Source organism: Otolemur garnettii, unplaced genomic scaffold (assembly GCF_000181295.1).
Source record: "Otolemur garnettii isolate 467f Iridium unplaced genomic scaffold, OtoGar3 scaffold00004, whole genome shotgun sequence".
Classification (NCBI taxonomy): Eukaryota; Metazoa; Chordata; class Mammalia; order Primates; family Galagidae; genus Otolemur; species Otolemur garnettii.
In genome coordinates this window covers 9584662-9603491 of record NW_003852399.1, presented here as the reverse complement: position 1 = coordinate 9603491, position 18830 = coordinate 9584662, and the positions used below count along the sequence as shown (strand labels likewise).

Genomic DNA, 18830 nt, shown 5'->3' with positions numbered 1-18830 from the left:
GAATGTGTTGTTTAACTTGCAAGCTTTTGGAGCTTTTTCTGTTATCTTTCTGTTATTGATTTCATTGTCAACACAGAACATATTCTATGCAATTTCAATTGTGTTAAACTTGCTGTTTGTTTTATGGCTCAGGATATGGTTTATGTGGTATTATGCTCTGTAGTTGCTTTCAATGAATGTGTATTCTCCTGTTGTCATGTGCTGTGGTCATGTTCTTTTAAGTGTTAACCTGATTTTATTGGTTGATGGTGTTGTTGAGCTCAACATCTTTGGTGACTTTTCTGCCTATTTATCCTACAGGTTTTTAAGAAAGAGATATTATATTCTTTGCCTATAGCTATGGATTTGTCTATACCTTATTTTAGTTCTACCTATTTTTACTTTACATATTTTGCAGTGGTTGTTGTATATACACACATTTAGGATGCCGTATTTTCCGGATAAACCCTTTATCATTATACACTATCCCTCTCTTTCCTTGGTGATTTTCTTTGTTCTGATATCTACTTTATCTGATATTCATACAGGCTCTCCTATGGTGCTTTCTTTTGATTGATGTTTATATGATATAACTGTTTTTATTGATCTACTTTCAACTTACCTGTATCATTATATTTAAAGTAGATTTTATGTAGATAGCATATTCTAAAATCCACGATGCTAATCCTTCCCTTTTAGTTGGTATGCTTAGACTATTTGTATTTAATGTAATTATTAATATGTTTGAGTTAAGCTTATAATTTAAAACATTTACTTATTTTCCAGTCGGGGTTTCATTTCTCTGTTTCCTTTTTCCTGTGGGTTACTCAAATATTTTTTAGAATTCCATTATGATTTATTCATAGTGTGTTTTAGTGAATCTGTTTGCACAGCTTTTTCAGTAGTTGCTGTAGGTATTATTTTATGTACACAAAACTTATCACAGCCTGTTGGCATTGAAATTTTACTAGTTGGAGTGAAGTGCAGAAACCCTACTTACCCCTAAGTTATTTTCTCATGTCTTTTTATGATGTAATTGCCTTAACTGTTTCTTTTCTATTTATAAACATATGAGAAAGTGTTGTAATTCTTGCTTTAATCATCAAACATAATTTAGAAAACTCAAGGGAAGAAATAAAATGACTAAAATAAAATGAGTAAAAAGAGTAAAATTATATTTACTCTTATTCATATGCTTTCTATTATTTTGTCTTCTTTTCTGAAGTTTGAAGATTTCTTTTTTTTTTTTTTTTTGTCAGTTTATTTCCATATAGAGAAACTTCTTTATTCATTCTTTTAGGGTAGATCTCTAGGTGACAAAAAAATTTAGGTTTCCTTCATATGGGAATGTCTTGATTTTTCCCTTCATTCTTGAGAAAATTTCTCAAAGCAATAATCTAAGTTCCCATCTAGAATTTAGAATCTATTAACAGAATAGTATAAGTGAAATAAAATCAGAAAAAGTAAGATATCAATTAAAAAGGAGCAGAAATCAATGAAATTAAAAACAGAAAAACAAAAATAACCAGAGACTGAGATGCAGTGGTGTGCACCTGTAGTCCCACCAGCCTGGGCAGTATAGCTAGACCCCATCTCAATTTTAAAAAATTCAAAGAGATTTTTGCTGGATATAGGATACTGGTTTGACTATTCTTTAATTTAACACTTGAAAAATGTTGTTCCACATTCTTCTGGCCTCTGTGCCTTCTGATGAGAAATCTTCCATCATTTAGACTGTTTTCCATGTGTAGGTGAGATGTCATTTCTCCTTCATGGCTTTTAAAATTTTTGTGTTTGTATTTAGTTTTCAGAAGTTTGACTATAGTGTGTCTTGGTGTGAATTTTTGTGGCCTATCTTGCTTGGGGTACCTTTATTTTATTGAATCTATAATTTATGTGCTTTGTCAAATTTGGGAAATTTTCAGGCATTATTTCTTCAAGTACTTTTCCAGGCCTGACTTGTTTCTTTTCTCCTTCTAAAACTCTGATGATATGAATTTTAAATATTTTGTTATGATCTCACGTGTCTTTGAGGCTCAGTTAAATTTTTTTAAGTCTATTTTCTCTCTGTTGTTCAGTTCAGGTCATTTCTGTCATCTGTCTATCAAGTTCACTGATTCTTCCCTCTGTCCACTCCATTCTGCTTTCAAGTTTCACTTGTTTTTTTCCTTATATCTTCTACTTCTTTGTTAAGGGTTTCTATTTCTTTGTAGAGAATTTTTATTTTTTATTCATTTGAATTGTATTTATAATTATGCATTGAAAGTAATTTTCTGATGGCTGCACCTTCTGATTTAAAACTGTCTTCTTCTGATTCACCCTGGCAGGGGAAAGGGAAGCACTGCCTCATTTTTGCTTGGTAAAGGTAGAACTCCAAGTTACTGATTTGGTCTCCTTTAGCATCCTTGGGGGAGAAAGTTTATTCACTAGGCTTCAACTAATGCCACCCTCTGAGAGGAGAAGGAGGCCTTTAGTACTGTCCCTTCCGTGGCCTCCTTACTGCTGGGCAGTGGGGCAAGTCTTGACTTGCCACTAGGTCTCCCCTGACACCATCACTGAGTGAGGTGGAGTGGCACCTCATTACTTCCAGGTGGGGTGAGGGGCCCAAGAAGGCTCTTCAAGTGGTCTCTACTGATATCATCACAGAGCGAGCTGACAGGAGAAGGGTTCACTGCCACCTGTTGGGCAAGAGTATCTCTTCCCTATTTGATCTTCTATTTCAGCACCCTGACCTGGGCAAGGAGGTAGTCATGGATATTGGGGCACCCCAGTATAGCCAAGAAAGGGTAGAAGTTTTGACTCCTCACTTGGTATTTGCTGGTATAGGTGAAGGTGAGGACACTGGGGTTTTTTGGATTTTTTTTTTTTGTCTTTGTCTAGAGTAAAGCAGTTATTTTCTAAAATTTCCTGTCTTGGTAGTATGTCTATCTATTTGGGAGTAAAATTTATCATGGAATTTTTTACTCTTGGCCCTCACAATATTATTGGTCTGCAGATTATACCTGGTTTATAGAGATGTAATCTGAGAAGAGGGCAGTAGTATCCAAGTTCTCTGTGAAGAATCTGGTTTTGTGCCTTGTCTCTGTTGTATCCAGGAGTGTGAAATGGCTCTATTGGGCCACACGTCCTTCTCTCTTCTGTCATCTCCCTTTCCTGAACCAGATCTCTTGGAGGCTAGAGTGGCCATTCAAGCAGTAGGATCCTGAACAGAGTTTTCTGAGCTCTGGAGTAAGAATACTTCAGAGCTTCACTTTTTCTACAAAAATACTCTACATGTGATTGATGACAAAGCATATGATACAGTTCCTGTTATAGTTAGTGATCAAAACGATACTTTTCATAATTGTGATTGTTCAAGTCCCTTTGCATCAAGTGCCCCGACAGGTGGTAAATCCTTAAGTGCAACCTCTTTATGTCATTTTTACATCGTATTTCCTCTCTACTCAGATTGCACGTGCCCCAAATCTTTACAGCGTTATGTGTTTTAACAGGTCTATAATATACACAAAATGCTTCCATAGCATCTATCTCACTACAAACATTCAGTATATGTTAGCTGCTTTTTCTTCTGTTTTTTATTTTTAGATATCAGTGTTTATTGAATTCTTCAGTGTGGAGGCTATATCCCCTGATGCTTAAAAACACAGGGTTTTGTGTGAAGAAGTCCAGATATCAATCTCAGCTCTGATACTAATCGTAAGACCTTGGTCATATATTTCACTTCATTGTGCCTTGGACCTCTCACCTACAAAATGTGAACAATAATAGTAACTATGTAGAATTAATTGAGATAATACTTTGAATGAGCTCAGAAGAGTACCTTTAGATACACACGAGCTCAGTTCATTTTTTTTTTTTTTTTAACAATTTCTTTAATTGAAGAAAGTTTCTTGGAGTCAAGTACTATGTCTTACTTAAGTTTGTGTAATCAGACCTTAACATAGTGTCTGGTACCTAATAGACACTTAAATGTCTGAATGAACAAATGCAAGAATGAATAACAGAATGGTTGTCTAAAGATGGAAATGTTAGAGGCAACATGAAATCAATAGCCATTTTTGACCAATGGAATTTGTTAGGTTCATAAGAAATAACTTTGGGAAAGATGTTTATTTGATGTGTTGCTTTAATTTAGCCTCAGCCTTTGCCACCATTGGGCCACCTACAGAGTTGATGACTTCTGAAGTCACTGCCAGAAGCTTTATGGTTAACTGGACTCATGCCCCAGGAAAAGTGGAAAAATACAGAGTTGTGTACCATCCTACCAGAGGTGGAAAACCAGACGAGGTAATCAGGAGATAGGATTTTCAAACCATTCTTTTCATTCTCTCAGGTCTTATACAGAAGTGAGAACAAGCCAGAAATGTTATATATAAGGTCATGACTCTGTCACAAATATTTTAAATAATTTGACTGAAGTACATTTCCACATTGTTCATTTGTCTCTCTGGGTTATGGCTTTTCCATCTTTTTCTCTCATTTCTCCATCCAATAAGCGTCAGAACTGGTTAGGCATGCATTTCTAACTCAACCTTTGTTTCTTCTTAAAATGAACGGCTTCTAAAGCACAGAGTGTTCATAACTAATTATCCAGTCAGGACTCCTTTTGCTTTTGTGCATTCTTTCTACTTTGTGGTCTGAGCTTTCTATCTTAGTGAAGTCTTTCTGTTCCAAGTTATGTGGTCACATAATGGACTAGTCTTCCAGGGTTTGGAGTTTCCTGGACATTTTTAAAGATTAGTGCAATGGAAAAGCCATAATAAAGCGTCTGTGGCCAGTTTATTTATGGTTTGCCTAACACAGAGGGGAACACCTTTTGCCAGATGATTGGATCCTTCCCGTTTCCTACCTTTGATACAGCAATTCACAGCGAACATGTTAAAACATGATGAAATACCCCTTCCTTTTGTTGTTCTAACCTCTGATCTTGACATGTTTCATAATTTTCTCATGTAATATGGCCGGGGTTTGGGTAGTTTTTAAGTGTTACAGAAGTAGATCATGGGGTTTGAAATCATTTGGACAAAAAAAAATCAGAGTGCTTCCAATGGTTCTATCTTTTTCATAACTAATAAGCCTTTTAAATGATTCCTAAAGCTTCATGAAAAAATCATATCTACTATTATTAAGTATATGTGGAGAGGATAATAATTAGCCTAGACATGGCACAATTTCTGTTAGCTTTGAATTAATAAGAAATTTTTGAACACATTCCATAAAAGGTATAGCAGTTCATGTAGGAATTCACAGACAGTTGACTGCCACTGTGACAAGAGCATGTGGCATGAATAAGAAAATAATAAATGTTCTTGCTGAAGACATAGTATTTTTGCCTTTTTATTTCAATAGTGCATGTAAGATAGTCCATATTCTCATACCTTAAACTGTTCTTTAAACAGGTGGTGGTGGATGGAAGCGTGTCTTCCATAGTGTTGAAAAACTTGATGTCTTTAACTGAATATCAGATAGCGGTCTTTGCAGTGTTTGCCCACACTGCTAGTGAAGGCCTGCGGGGAACTGAAACCACACGTACGTATTTAATCCCACCTAACTCCTACGTTAGTTTGTAGAATGCTGCTTAGCTGGCCTTTCCTAAATGGGAATTGTACTTAGATTGCACTGATGGATATCCTGAATCAAATTCATAGAAAATAGCCATCATGCTGTATGTGGTACTGGTCCATGCAAGAGCAGCAGTTTTGCAGGTGTGATGTGTTGAGAAGGCTGTTATAAATCTCTGGCCTGTTGAAGAGAGGGCAATCTTGGTGACGAAGGGTACAAAATGTATTCATTCATTTATCAAACAAATATTTAGTAAATGCCTACTATGCATTGACAACTGTGCTTGAATTGATCAGTAGCGGTAGAGAAGGAGCTCCTGTCCTGTAGAAGACCAAGAAAATTACGTTACCTCTATTTTCATTGTTACCTTGATTTTCATATCATTGTAATTAAAACAAGCTTCGGGATACTAATAATTCCTTTCCTGGGGATGATCATAATAACACACATATGATAGCACGCACAATATACATGTACACACACAGAGAGTTGAGAATCATGGGAAGAGATAGTCTTGTTTTGTTTGTTTGCGTGTTTAGAGCCAGGGTCTCACTATGTCAACCAGAGACATTAGGTGAGTTACTATTTAAAACTTGATTTAATAAATTTGGTGGATCCCTTGAGCGCAGGGTGGTCTCAAGGGTTTGAGATCAGTCTGAACAAGAGTGAAACCCTGACTCTACTAAAAATAGGAAAATTAGCCAGGCATCATAGCCAGTGCCTGTAGTCCCAACTACTTGGGAGTCTGAGGCAAGAGGATTGCTTGAGTCCAAGTGTTTGAGGTTGCTGTGAGGTAAGATGATGCACCACACTCTAACCAGGGCAATGGAGTGAGACTCTGTCTCAAAAAAAATAAAATAAAATCTGCCTCTGATAGAACAGTAACAATGTAAGCAGTGCACACCATAGCATTGTAAACTCATAACAACCTGCCAGGTGCTAGGAGATCATTCTGTATACATTGTTGGATTTATTGCTGGCAACAGTCCATAAGGTGAGTGTTCATGCCCTCATTGTGCAGGAATATTTCAGGGACAATTCTTCCTTCAAGATATTTTAGTCTACTAAAGGGAGGGCGTGCAAACCAAGAACATGCAAACCAATCAGTGCAATGACATGCCACAGATACTCCAGAAGAAGTGCATACAAGGAGCTGCAAGTGTGAGCAAAGTCCTGAACTTGACATTGCATTGGAAGAGTAGACAGGGCCACATTACGAAGGGCCTAGAACCAATAATGGGTCTTGTTTTTCAATGATCCTGTTTAAGCCTGTGCAATTTATCCTTCATCTCTTTCTCTCTACCCTTCACATATGGTCAGTCTTATTTCTTGATTATTCCATTTTCTCAGGATACTTACAAACAACTGGACATTTACAAAAATGTTTCCTCTTGCAGTTGCTTTGCCCATGGCATCCGACCTTGAACTGTACGACGTGACTGAGAACAGTTTGCGGGTCAGATGGGACCCAGTACCAGGGGCCTCAGGATACCTGATCCTTTACGCTCCTCTAACAGAGGGTGTGGCTGGGGATGAAAAAGAGGTAACTGCCTGCTACCTACTTGACTCCCAGAATCTCTGACTTCCACAGACTAAATTTTCTTTACTGTAAAATTGTCACATATAAAAAATTTAGAAAATTCAAATTAGCAAAAAGAAAAAAAATACCTTGTAATCCTACCACCTGGAGATAGCCCTTGTTAACCTTTATTTAACAATCTTTGTCAGTGTATTTTTAGTACCACAAATGGAAATGGTTTGGTGGCTACTATTTTCATTTTATTTCTTGGGAATATTTTTCCATGCCTTTGAAGAATATCTTAATACAGTCATTTTATACAGGCATAGTCTTCCACTGTTGGTCTGAACAGGTAATGTTTAATGACTTTTGTGTTATTAGACATTATTGTATAAATAATGCTTTGGCGAATATTCCTAACATACATCTTTGCATGATTATTTGATTATTTTCTCAGAATAAATTCCTAGAAATAGTTTTGTTTTTTTTTCCCAAAAGGTATGACAGTTGTTGAGGCTTATATTTGGTTTTAACAAATAGTTCTAGAGAAATTTTACATAATTTATTTTCCTATGTGTAGTTCATAAGTGTTTCCCCCATGTACATGAATATACACGAATTAATTTTTTTCTTAGTCATTTGAGAGATAGACAATTGTATCTCATTAATGTGAATTTTTGAATTTATTCCATTCTCAATGATGAACCTTTGACTTTCAAATGATTTAGTCCTCATTTTATTTTATAGGGACAATAGCTATAAAACAGACATTTACAGAATGAGGAGGAAGTGTCTCTGCAGCTTGGAAGTGTCTTGACGATGCAGGTGGAGTGAATAGCGAGGCAGTTTGGAACTTGGTTCTCTAACATTGTCTAAAACCTGCTGCTGATGACCTAAATATTTAAGGTCAAAAACATAGTGTCAAGAATAGAGCATTAGTGACATGCATTTCTTATTACTTCTTCTTCTTCTTCTTTCCGGTTTTTGCCTATTTGTATTTAAAGTTGGTCTAAGTTATTTTGGCAGACGAGAGACTTTAAAATGTTGCTGAAAAGATTCTCAGCCTCTCCCGAAGAGAAAAATCAAAGTTAAAGGAATACTAGTTTATAACCAACACATTAGTAAAAACAAACAAACAAACAAACACAAAAGCACCATTGTAAGGTTTGATAATAACTTGTATTAGTGAGCGTGTGGGAAAACCACTCCCGTACTGCTGGTGAGCGTGCAAATTAGCACAGCTACTTTGGAGAATATTCTGAAGTATTTCATGTTGTTAGAGATATATACTATGTTTGGAAACATCTATGCAGGTACTTGGTCAAAATAAAACATTGTGAATAACTAATGCTTGTCAATAGAGGAATGGAAAATAGTGGGATATTTATACAAAAGCACCCAAACAGGAATTAATAATGTCAACTCTGTGCTTGTGAATTAACACAGGTAAATCTTGAGCCATAAGATTGACAGAGAAAAAATAAATTATAAAATGATTGTGTGGCTGTGGTTTCCTAATGTGCATTGTCACACACACGGGACCATCTATTGTTTACAGATGCGTATGTGCCTGTGCAGACGTACAAACACAGAGCACTGAGATCAGCCGCAGGTAGAGAGGGTGAACGGACAGAATGGGAAAGAACTCGGTTCATTGGAGTATGTCAGTTCTTTTTAAAAATAAATTCTGAAGTCAGCATGACAATATTTTGATATTAAATTTGAGTAGTGAATACATCGGGAGTATTATATGTGTATAGTTTTCTAAATGTTTGTGTTCTATATTTATGTTAAGATATTTCAAAATTAAAAACGTTAACTGACAGTGAACTGCAGAGCATCTGGGGAGGTTTTTTTTTTTTCCCTTCCCAAACATAAAAGTATCCTGTCACTCCGTTATCACTCCACTGTGAATGTTGGCTAGCCTGACTGAATCCAAGGGTCAGGGAGGGTTATCCTGCAATCAGAAAGCAAATTGCCAAGTAAGGTGTCAAGGTGGGTTTGTCTCTTCTGAATACTAGAAGGGCCTCAAACTCCAGCTGGACAGGCCCCTGTTGAATGCAGAGGCAAGACTGGCCCAGCTCAGTGGAGCTGGAAGCACAAACTGGGCACCCAGCCAGGGAACTGGTTAGAATTAGCCAATAGTGAATGATGTCCACTGGCCCTGCCTCCAGCACACTGGCATGAAGCTCACACTCTCTAGAGAATGTTTCTGATTCAAAGCCACCCCCTCCCCAGTCCCCCGGGCACCGTACGTAGTATACTAAACACTGTCATTCTGGCTGCAGTTGCTGTTTGTCCAGATGTAAAGAGTTATCCTAACACAGCACACATGGGTACTTTCAGTTTTATATGGTTCCACAGGATCTGTTCCTAATACAGAATAACACGAGACAATTAAAAAATGATGACTGAAGTCTGTTTGATGAAGGGACCGTGAGGAGACACAAAGTCTTATCCCCTGAAGCCTCACCTTTATGCAGTTCAGATCTGCATGAATAATACCCAATGGCAAGTGATCTAATCACATACGTTCTTTTCAGATGAAAATTGGAGACACCCACACAGATATTGAACTGAGTGAGCTGTTGCCCAATACAGAATACACAGTCACGGTTTATGCCATGTTTGGAGAAGAGGCCAGCGATCCTGTTACAGGACAAGAAACAACATGTGAGCAGTACAGTCGCTCAGATGAAATGGTGTCATAGAAGCCCAATAAGTGTTGGCATTCTGAATTGGAACTACTATGATAGCTTAGGTTGAAACCTCTTAGCAGCTAATGATAACGAGAAATCATATATTTTATTTAGGGAAAGTCACATATTTCACTCTTTTCTTTATTTTTTCAATCTTGTATGAGTGATATGGATGCTAGAACTGAATTTTAGCATCCTCCAGATAATCCCACCTGTATCTTTCTTTGTCTGAATCCAAATGCTGGGTCAGCATAAAGAAGGAAGAGCATAAGCTGTAGAATCAGAGCAGCCAAAATAAGAATCCTAGCTCAACCCGTATTTTAGCTGGGTGACAAAGGGCAAGCCATGGAACTTTTTCAAATTTGTCACAATCTTCCAGCATGTGGTTGATAGAAGAGTTAGTACAGAAAGCACTCAGCATGCTTGGCAGGTTCCAGTGACAGCATGAACAAGGGTCAGAGTAGCAGGAGATAAGGGCAGAGAGATGGCAGGGGACCAGTTACAGAGGGCCATAAAAACCATTGTAAGAAATGTGGATTTACTCTCAGGATATAGGGAGCCACTTGGAAAGTATTATGCATAGGAGTGAAATGATTTGGCTTATGTTTTTAAAGGGGCATTCTAGGGATTCATTAAAGAATAGTTATGGGGGGAAGATGGAAGCCAGGATGTCGGCTGGGAGACCATGGCAGAAATCCAAGCCCAGAGGAGATAGTGGCTTTCACCAACCTGGGAGCAGTGGGGGTCATATCTGGGTAAACATGGGAGGATTTGATGATGAATTGGAAGTGGGTCGTGAGATAAAGAGGAGTACAGAATGACTCCAAGGGCTTGGGGCTGAGTGACAGGAAGCCTAGAGTTTCCATTTGCTCAAAGGGAAGGACTGAATGAGGAGGAGATAGTTAAGTTGGGATGGCTCATAGATACACACGTGGAGCTGGCAGATGGGCACCTCCTGGTTTTACACACGGGAGATGGTGGAGCTGAGCAGTGAAGTGGCTTTGCCAGAGGCGCATGGTGGGGGAGCTAAGATTTGACTTCAGATGTTCCTGTTTTTGATTCATTAGGCTTCTTATTAATATCCAGCTGTAATGATAGGCATAGACAATTTACCTCAATCGCAATTATTCCTAAGCAGGTGTGTCTTATTACTACTGTTCAGTCTCTACAAGAGAAACTTGTTTTCTTTGTTAATAGAGAATATTATTCATTTTTAGGAGAAAAATCACTGGTTATTTCAGAGTTATCAGTTATTCTCTGGGTGACCTCTTTCCTATGTACATAGTTTGGGCTGCTGTTTTTCTTTGACACATGTAATTATTCTGAAATTTTAATTATTTTCTCTTCCACTTGTGGTCAAGTGCCTTTAAGTCCACCACGAAACCTGAGAATCTCCAATGTTGGCTCTAACAGTGCTCGATTAAGCTGGGACCCAACTTCAAGAAAGGTCAGCGGTTACCGAATTGTGTATAACACTGCCGATGGCACTGAAATCAATGAGGTATGTTGTGGAGCGTCAGGAATATTTTTCAGGTGGTGTGTGGTAGTTACTTGTGGCTGCATAGCCAACTACCTCAAAGCCTACTGGCTTGAAACAATACCAGTTACTTATTTTCTGTCATAGTCTCAGTGGGTCAAGAATTGAGAATTGGATATGAGTGCTGGGAGGGTCACTTGTGAGGTTATAGCCAGATAGTGGTTGGGACTGGCTTTATCTCAGTGGCTTCTCTGCTCAGGTGTGTGGTGCCTGGACTGGGAAGGCAGCACAGCTGGGGTCTGGGCAGGTGTCTGTACATGCGTCTCCAGTGTTCAGCTTCCAGGGAGTTGGCTCAGTAGCCCCTGCTGCATGTCCAGAGAGAGAGCTCTTTAGTGGAAGCTGCATAACCTTTAATGACCCACACTCAGATATCACTTACTATCACCTCCACCACAATCCATTAGTAGGACATGTCACGACCCCCTACCCGGATTCAAGTCAGGGAGAAACACAGATTCCACCTATGGTGAGAAGCATCCCAGTTATAACACAAGAGGAGCACACAGGCTGGAAGGTACCCACTGATGTGACCATCTCTGGAAGATACAATCTGCAACGGGGGCTGGGGACAGGGAAGTATGTATCTTCATGGAAGCAACAAGGTGGAAATAATGCTGTGTTATCAGATTACCCCCTCTGCTTTTGAGTAAATGGGTGTCTGAAAGACCCTGGTTAGATGAGCCTAAATTTAGAAAAGAAATAATTCAAGTTTTGTGTAGGGAGATACTTTCAAATAATAGAACTTGTTACCCATGAACACATAGTATCTCTCATGTGGTGACTAATACTTTCAGAAATTCTTTACTTGGAAATGTGCTTTAGCCAGATAGCAAGGTTATTTTTATTTTATTTGTACTTATCTTGGTCCAGGAAGCTAAGACAAAGAGGGGAATATGTTGGATTACATCATTTCTATTTTCTGACCAAATAAAGCAAGTGTTTTCAGATGCAGAGGAAAATTTTTTATTACAATTAAATCCTAGCAATATTCTTCAGAATGTGTTGTCTTAACTTTGTGTAATGGATGAACAGTAAGGGCACATACATTAACATACAGCAAAGTGTGTTCAACGTCCTTCATTAAACCTTCTTAAGTCCTTGGAGTAAATAATTCTGAGAAGTCTGGGGTCTTTTGGACTAGATGCTTTACTTTTGAAGACAGACGCCTGAAGCAATAGAAAGATTAAAATTAAAAGTACTGAGCTATAGGTGTCCCTTTGTCACCAGTAATATATAAACGACTTTCCCACGGGCTGCAAATTCACCTGTGTAGGAGGATGAGGGGCATAATATAAATGAGTGAACCGTGTCATTAAATCAGTAGCGGCAGACACACCTGCAGAGAAATACACTCACCAGTTTTTCTTGAAACGTGAAGCCAACTTGGGCTATATTTTGTCTTCCTCTTTTGAGGACATGGGTGAAGAAACAATTTTCTACTGAAAGAAAGACAATAATTTAAGTCCAATGGTAAGTGACAGTGGTCATCAAAGAGCTTCTGTGGCAGGGACCCTTGAATTTGTTGGGGACTGATGTGACAGGGCATGTCTGTGCACCGAAGATGCAGCTGGTCTCAAGTTCTACAGGTTGTGGCTGCAGAGAAGACCGGGCAAGGGCTGCCAGATTCTAGGACTCCTGGGGAGATACCACAGATTTCTCTTTATACTTGTTAAATTGCACACGAACGTTATGCACACCCAGTATATAAAACTTACCAACATAAAATGTTGATTCACTGAACAATGAAAAACAGCACAACTATATGCACCAAGAAATATTTGTTCATTGTACAGTATCCTCTTTTGATAAGAAAGTTTAATAAGGCAAAAATAAATGTTCTTATATATATATCAGTTATATTTAACAGTTATAAGTGTATTGTAAGTGTATTTTATCAGTTATATTTATCAGTTATATTGTAAGTGTAATTGTAGACATATAAAATTATAAAAATTATACAACTTCTATGAATTTAAGCTTCTATTTACAGACAGTGCAACAAATGGATTTTTAGGAAAGTCTCAAAAATATTCTGGAATGAACTTTAAAATATCCCACCTAAAATCTGCACAGTAGTTCACGCCTATAGTCTTAGCACTGTGGGAGACTGAGGCAGGTGGATTGCTTGAGCTAGTTCAAGACCAGCCTAAAGCCATTATCTTGGCAAGGTGGCGAGCACTTGTAGTCCCAGCCACCAGGATGCTGAGGCAAGTGGACCACTTGAACCCCCGGGGTTTGAGGTTGCTGTGAGCTATGATGCTATGGCACTCTACCCCGGGTGAAAGAGTGAGACTCTGTCTTTAAAAATAAATAAATAAAATCTACTTAGAACCTAACCTGTAATTATAATGGCTTTGGCTTTACTCTCAATATATCTTTGCTTCACTTACTCCTCCTCTCACCTTCCTTCTTTTTGATCCTTTTCCTTACTCTGCCATTTTTGCCTTACTCCTCTCCCCAACTCTTCGGAAACCAAGGAAGAAAAATAAAACAGGACACTTAAACAAACTCTGCTGTTCATCCTAGTTTCACGGCCAGCCATCCCAAGGGGCTGTCTTTATCCTGTCATCAGCAGCAGCAGAGACAGGATGATACAGCTAACCCCTGGGATGGCTGGCTGTGAAGGGAACCCTGCTAAGGGCTCTGCGGAGTGTACCTCGTGTGATCTTTACAGAACCAAATGCTGGCAAAGCACGGCTTGTCCAGCTAAAGACAGAAACCATGTCAGATAGCATGACTGGGAAAACATCTGAGAAGTGCTCAGACATGATGAGGAATTAAATGCTCCCATTTGAGTTTTCTAACTGCAAAGGCCACAGTTTTTAGACTTTGAGAGGCCAGTTCCCAAGAGCAGTGACTCAGCAGCAGAGCCCAGAGCCGAACCCAAATCCCTCATTCCTCATCAAGGCCTCTTTCTGCATCCCTTCCAAAATGAGGCTGAAGTTAAGCTTTTAGCTAGCCTTTGAAAATGATTCTCAGAAACAGTTGCATAACAATGAGATCATGGTCATTTGTTAACATTTCCTCAAGCTTTTCTCCTGTATCTTAAAAACACTACGGACAAAATTGGTTCCAGGACTAATAGTTTAAAATATGATATTTTAATAAAAGCAAATGATACCTAAAGGTGTTCCTTTGGTAAAATTAAATGATCAATGCTGAAAGTCGGTAAAATGTAATCTTTTCAGCAACAAACAAAATCCTTTAATAAATAAACTCGATCCTTTTTAACAGACACACACACACACACACACTTTCCCCCTTATAGTTTCTGGTGTCCCTAAGAAAATTTGATTTTAACTGCTTTTGTGTCTGTTTGATATTTTTGCAAAATCCCTTTTGTCACAGATTTGAGACTTTAAATAAGGTTAAGACCTAAGTGTGATTATAGTTAAATAATTTTATGACTCAGGGCAAGTTAGTTAAGCTGTTTGAGCCTTAGGTTCCTCTTTGGTGGAAAATAGTTATTATAAAATTCCCTAAGGTTTGGTGGGGTAAGGAGACCAAAGCAGAGGGAGAGGCTGTAAAGGAGACCATGTGTATAAAGTTCCTGACCCTGTGTAAGTGGTTGGTAAATCTTGTGATGACTTCAAAGCAGCAGAAAGCAATATATACATACAATTTAGGAAAATAGGTCTTAAACTCACATTTTGAATATAAGTGTGTATTTCCTGTGAGTTTACTCAATGAAGCCATCCTTTACTCAAGGAAGCCATCTTTAATATAAGTGTGTATTTCCTGTGAGTTTACTCAATGAAGCCATCCTTTACTCAAGGAAGCCTTCTTTAATATAAGTGTGCATTTCCTGTGAGTTTACTCAATGAAGCCATCCTTTACTCAAGGAAGCCATCTTTAATATAAGTGTGCATTTCCTATGAGTTTACTCAATGAAGCCATCCTTTACTCAAGGAAGCCATCTTTAATATAAGTGTGTATTTCCTGTGAGTTTACTCAATGAAGCCATCTTTAATATAAGTGTGCATTTCCTGTGAATTTACTCAATGAAACCATCCTTTACTCAAGGAAGCCATCTTTAATATAAGTGTGCATTTCCTATGAGTTTACTCAATTAAGCCATCCTTTAATGTTTAATGGCATCGAGTTTAGCATCTGAAACACCTGTATTTAAGTCCTAGATGTACCAGCTGGTTTCCCTTTGGGCAAGTTTTTTAACTTTTTGGAGACTTATCTTTCCCATCTTCAAATTGGGAAACTAATGATGAGTTACTCTATAGCAGTGAATCTCAACCTTCCTAATATAGTGACCCTTTAATACAGTTCCTCATGTTGTGGTGACCCCCCACTATAAAATTATTTTCATTGCTACTTCATAACTGTAATTTTGCTACTGTTATGAATCATAATGTAAATATCTGATATGCAGGATGGGCTTACGCAAAGGGGTCACGACCCACAGGTTGAGAAGTGCTGTTCTAGGATCAGGATCGTGGTAAGGACTGAGTGAGGTGATGTATATATAGCTGCAGACAGTACCCAGGCTGGAGTGTAAACACCAAGTTCTAACAATGGTCTATGATGTCATGAATCCCAGATCCGAAAGAAGATAATACACATTTTTGGTGAGTTATTGCCTATAACCAAAGCTCCAGGTTAAAATATAGCCCAGGATTATGCAACTCAGGCAGAACTGAGCAGGGACAGCTCCTCTCTGCTACGTGGCGTCAGCTGGCTGGGGTGATTCTTGCACTCATAAGGGAATTTGATGGGAATAGAACTTCCAGAGTGACCTCACTCCCACAGGTGGCTCCTCAGTTAGGAAGGCTGAGAGGTGGGGTTCCAATTCCAACGTGGTAAATGACAGCTCCTTTCCCCACGGTTGGTGCACTTTTTGGGCTAGAGTTGATATCTTACATATGTATATGATTTCTGGACTGGCTTTAAGTTTAGAGGAGCCCTTTATTATCTCTTTTAAAAATGTACTTTGATGCCTTCATTTTCATTTGCTTATTCTATTTACTAAAACCCCCACGATGTCACATACAGTGGTAAAGAAACCAAACAAAATTCTGCCCTCAAGGGACTTACATCCCATGTATGAGGTAGAAAGTAAACAAGTACACAAAGAACTGATGTAATTTTGGGGTATTGTTGATACCAGGGAGGAAACCATAAGGGCAGCGTTAGACAATAGCCTGCCTTATGGGAAAAAAGATAGGAGGAAAGAAGAACCACCTCTGAGGGGTGATACTTAGGCACAGTCCTGATAGATTTGGAAGGCCTGATTTTGAAAAGAACCAGGAGTCGGGTCACAGAAAGCACAAATTGCACGTGCAGTGGCCCTGGGATGGGAAAGCTGAGGTCAGCATGGCTGGAGCCCAGCAGGCTCCTGGGAGTGTGACAGATTATGCAAGACCAAGAGGCCATCTCAGGGTGGGCCTTGAGGGTACCTCTTGGAGGACAAGAGATGGTCAGTAAGAGTTTAAGTAGGGAAATGACATTTTATATTTTTGTAAAGGTCACTTTGACTACCATCAGCAAGCTCTCAAAGTGAAATTAGTGACCTTCCCTTTAACCTTGGTTAACATCAAGGTTAGTCATCACACAGGGGCATAAAGGGGAGACTCAAAAGGGGAGAGGGGGAGAGTGGGGTGAAAGATGAAAAGTGACCCCCTTAGGGACAGAGCACTGTCTACTCCTTCTCCCTCTCTGAGAGTGGTTTCCAGCAGGCCCCGGTCTTCTATCCTGACCTCATCTTCTCTTTCTTTATGGTTTCTTTTTACAAGGTTTGTTCTTGGTTGTCAAGTTCTCTTTTCTAGCCTTACATTTTCTTACACCCTTGGTCCTTATCCTTAGGATTTCACATCTTTTATGCCCTAATGAAGTTGGTAAATATTTTCCTCAAATATGTCTTTCCATGGAAGACAAAGGCTTATTTCAAAAATTTACTGTTTTCTTCAGTATTAATGTCCCTTAATTTTTCCTCTGCATTTTGTCACCTGTGCGACTATTACAGGAGTTATTGTGTATTACTTAGCTATGGAGGCAGCAGAGTTCAGGTAGGGAAGCCAAAAACTGACCACCCCTAGCATAGCTGCCTGGAAATATTTTGCACACACACACACAGACATATATATCTTCATAGACATAATTGTGTGTGTATATATATCTTCCTATATATATCTTCTTAAATTGTCTGCACTTTTTATCTGTAATGAATAGAAATAACATTTATTGCAAAGTTGCCGTAAGAATTAACTGATAGGTTATCTACTTAAGTGTATAAGATTATAAATATGTATATATAAACTGGCTGGTTTTATAATTCCGCAATGTGTTTTTCAATGATTATAGATCTGTTGTCAGTCAAGTGAACTACATGTACTAATAATTATTATTTAATGAATTTCATAGAATGCATCCTGTATTTAGATATACCTGTAATAACTTCTCCCTTCTGCAGGTTGAAGTTGATCCTGTTACTACCTTCCCTCTGAAAGGCTTGACGCCCCTCACCGAGTATATTATTTCCATTTTCTCCATCTATGACGAAGGGCAGTCGGAGCCCCTGACTGGGATTTTCACCACAGGTGAGCCACGTTATTGTTTGAAAGGTTCCCTGGAGTAGCCATATATCATCAAAACCAGAACCCGGGCCATCTTCAGTTGTGATTTTGAGGAGATTGCATATTAATTTTTATTTCTTTCATATTATTATTTTAAAATGAACAATTAGATGACTAGTGTGAGTATTGGCCTATTATTTTTCTATCAAAGCAAGGAAAAGAGAGAAAAGACTATTTAAATTTCAAAAGTTCTCAATTTTATAAAAGGGAAATTGTTCTCTCTCTCTCTCTCTCTCTCTCTCTCTATATATATATATATATGAAATATACATTTTTTTTTTTTGAGACGGAGTCTTACTCTGTTACCCCATGTTAGAATGCCGTCGTGGTGGTCAGCTTAGCTCACAACAAACTCAAACTCCTGAGTTCAAGCCATCTCCCTTCCTCAGACCTCTGAGTAGCTGGAACTACAGGCACCTGCCACAATACCCACCTAATATTTTCTGTTTTTAGTAGAGAGAAGGTCTTTCTCTAGTCTTGAACTCCTGAGCTCAAGGGATCCTCCTGCCTCAGCCTCCCAGAGGGCTAGGATTATAGGACTGAGCCACCACTCTGGCCACATTCTTCTCTTTCTAATCTCACATTTTTTTTTCTTTTATTCCTTGATGCATCCTTCCATTTAGATGAGTGTGTGTATTAAGTTGTACTTTCAAAATTCCTGTTATCTGATAGTTTTTGACCCTTAAAAACAACAGTGTCATACTATTAACCTATTACATCGTTCTATAGTCATTAATGATTTTCCCAGAGGCTGAAATCTTCATACAACAATAAGCAAGATTTTAAAAACTAAAATTAAATGTAAGACATGAATATATTACTTTTCTTTTCTGTATGTAACCTGTAGTCAACCTAAAAATAGAAAATGGTTTTTGTTTTGCCTCCTGGTGGTAACAACATTGTTTGATTTCTGAAGTTATCACTGATTATGCTTGGAAATAAATTTAGTC

At 38.4% G+C, this 18830-nt stretch overlaps 1 protein-coding gene across 4 annotated transcripts in view; it reads left to right on the top strand.

Moving 5' to 3' along the window:
• COL14A1 (collagen type XIV alpha 1 chain) overlaps window positions 1-18830 on the top strand; it is a 213906-nt gene that overhangs the window by 75639 nt on the left and 119437 nt on the right. For all 4 annotated transcript variants that reach the window (XM_023517768.1, XM_003782379.3, XM_023517769.1 and 1 more), the window contains exons 10-15: window positions 4115-4266; window positions 5379-5508; window positions 6939-7084; window positions 9604-9733; window positions 11121-11260; window positions 17718-17844. In XM_023517768.1, coding sequence (XP_023373536.1) covers window positions 4115-4266; window positions 5379-5508; window positions 6939-7084; window positions 9604-9733; window positions 11121-11260; window positions 17718-17844 — 825 coding nt within the window. The remainder of the gene's footprint in view (window positions 1-4114; window positions 4267-5378; window positions 5509-6938; window positions 7085-9603; window positions 9734-11120; window positions 11261-17717; window positions 17845-18830) is intronic.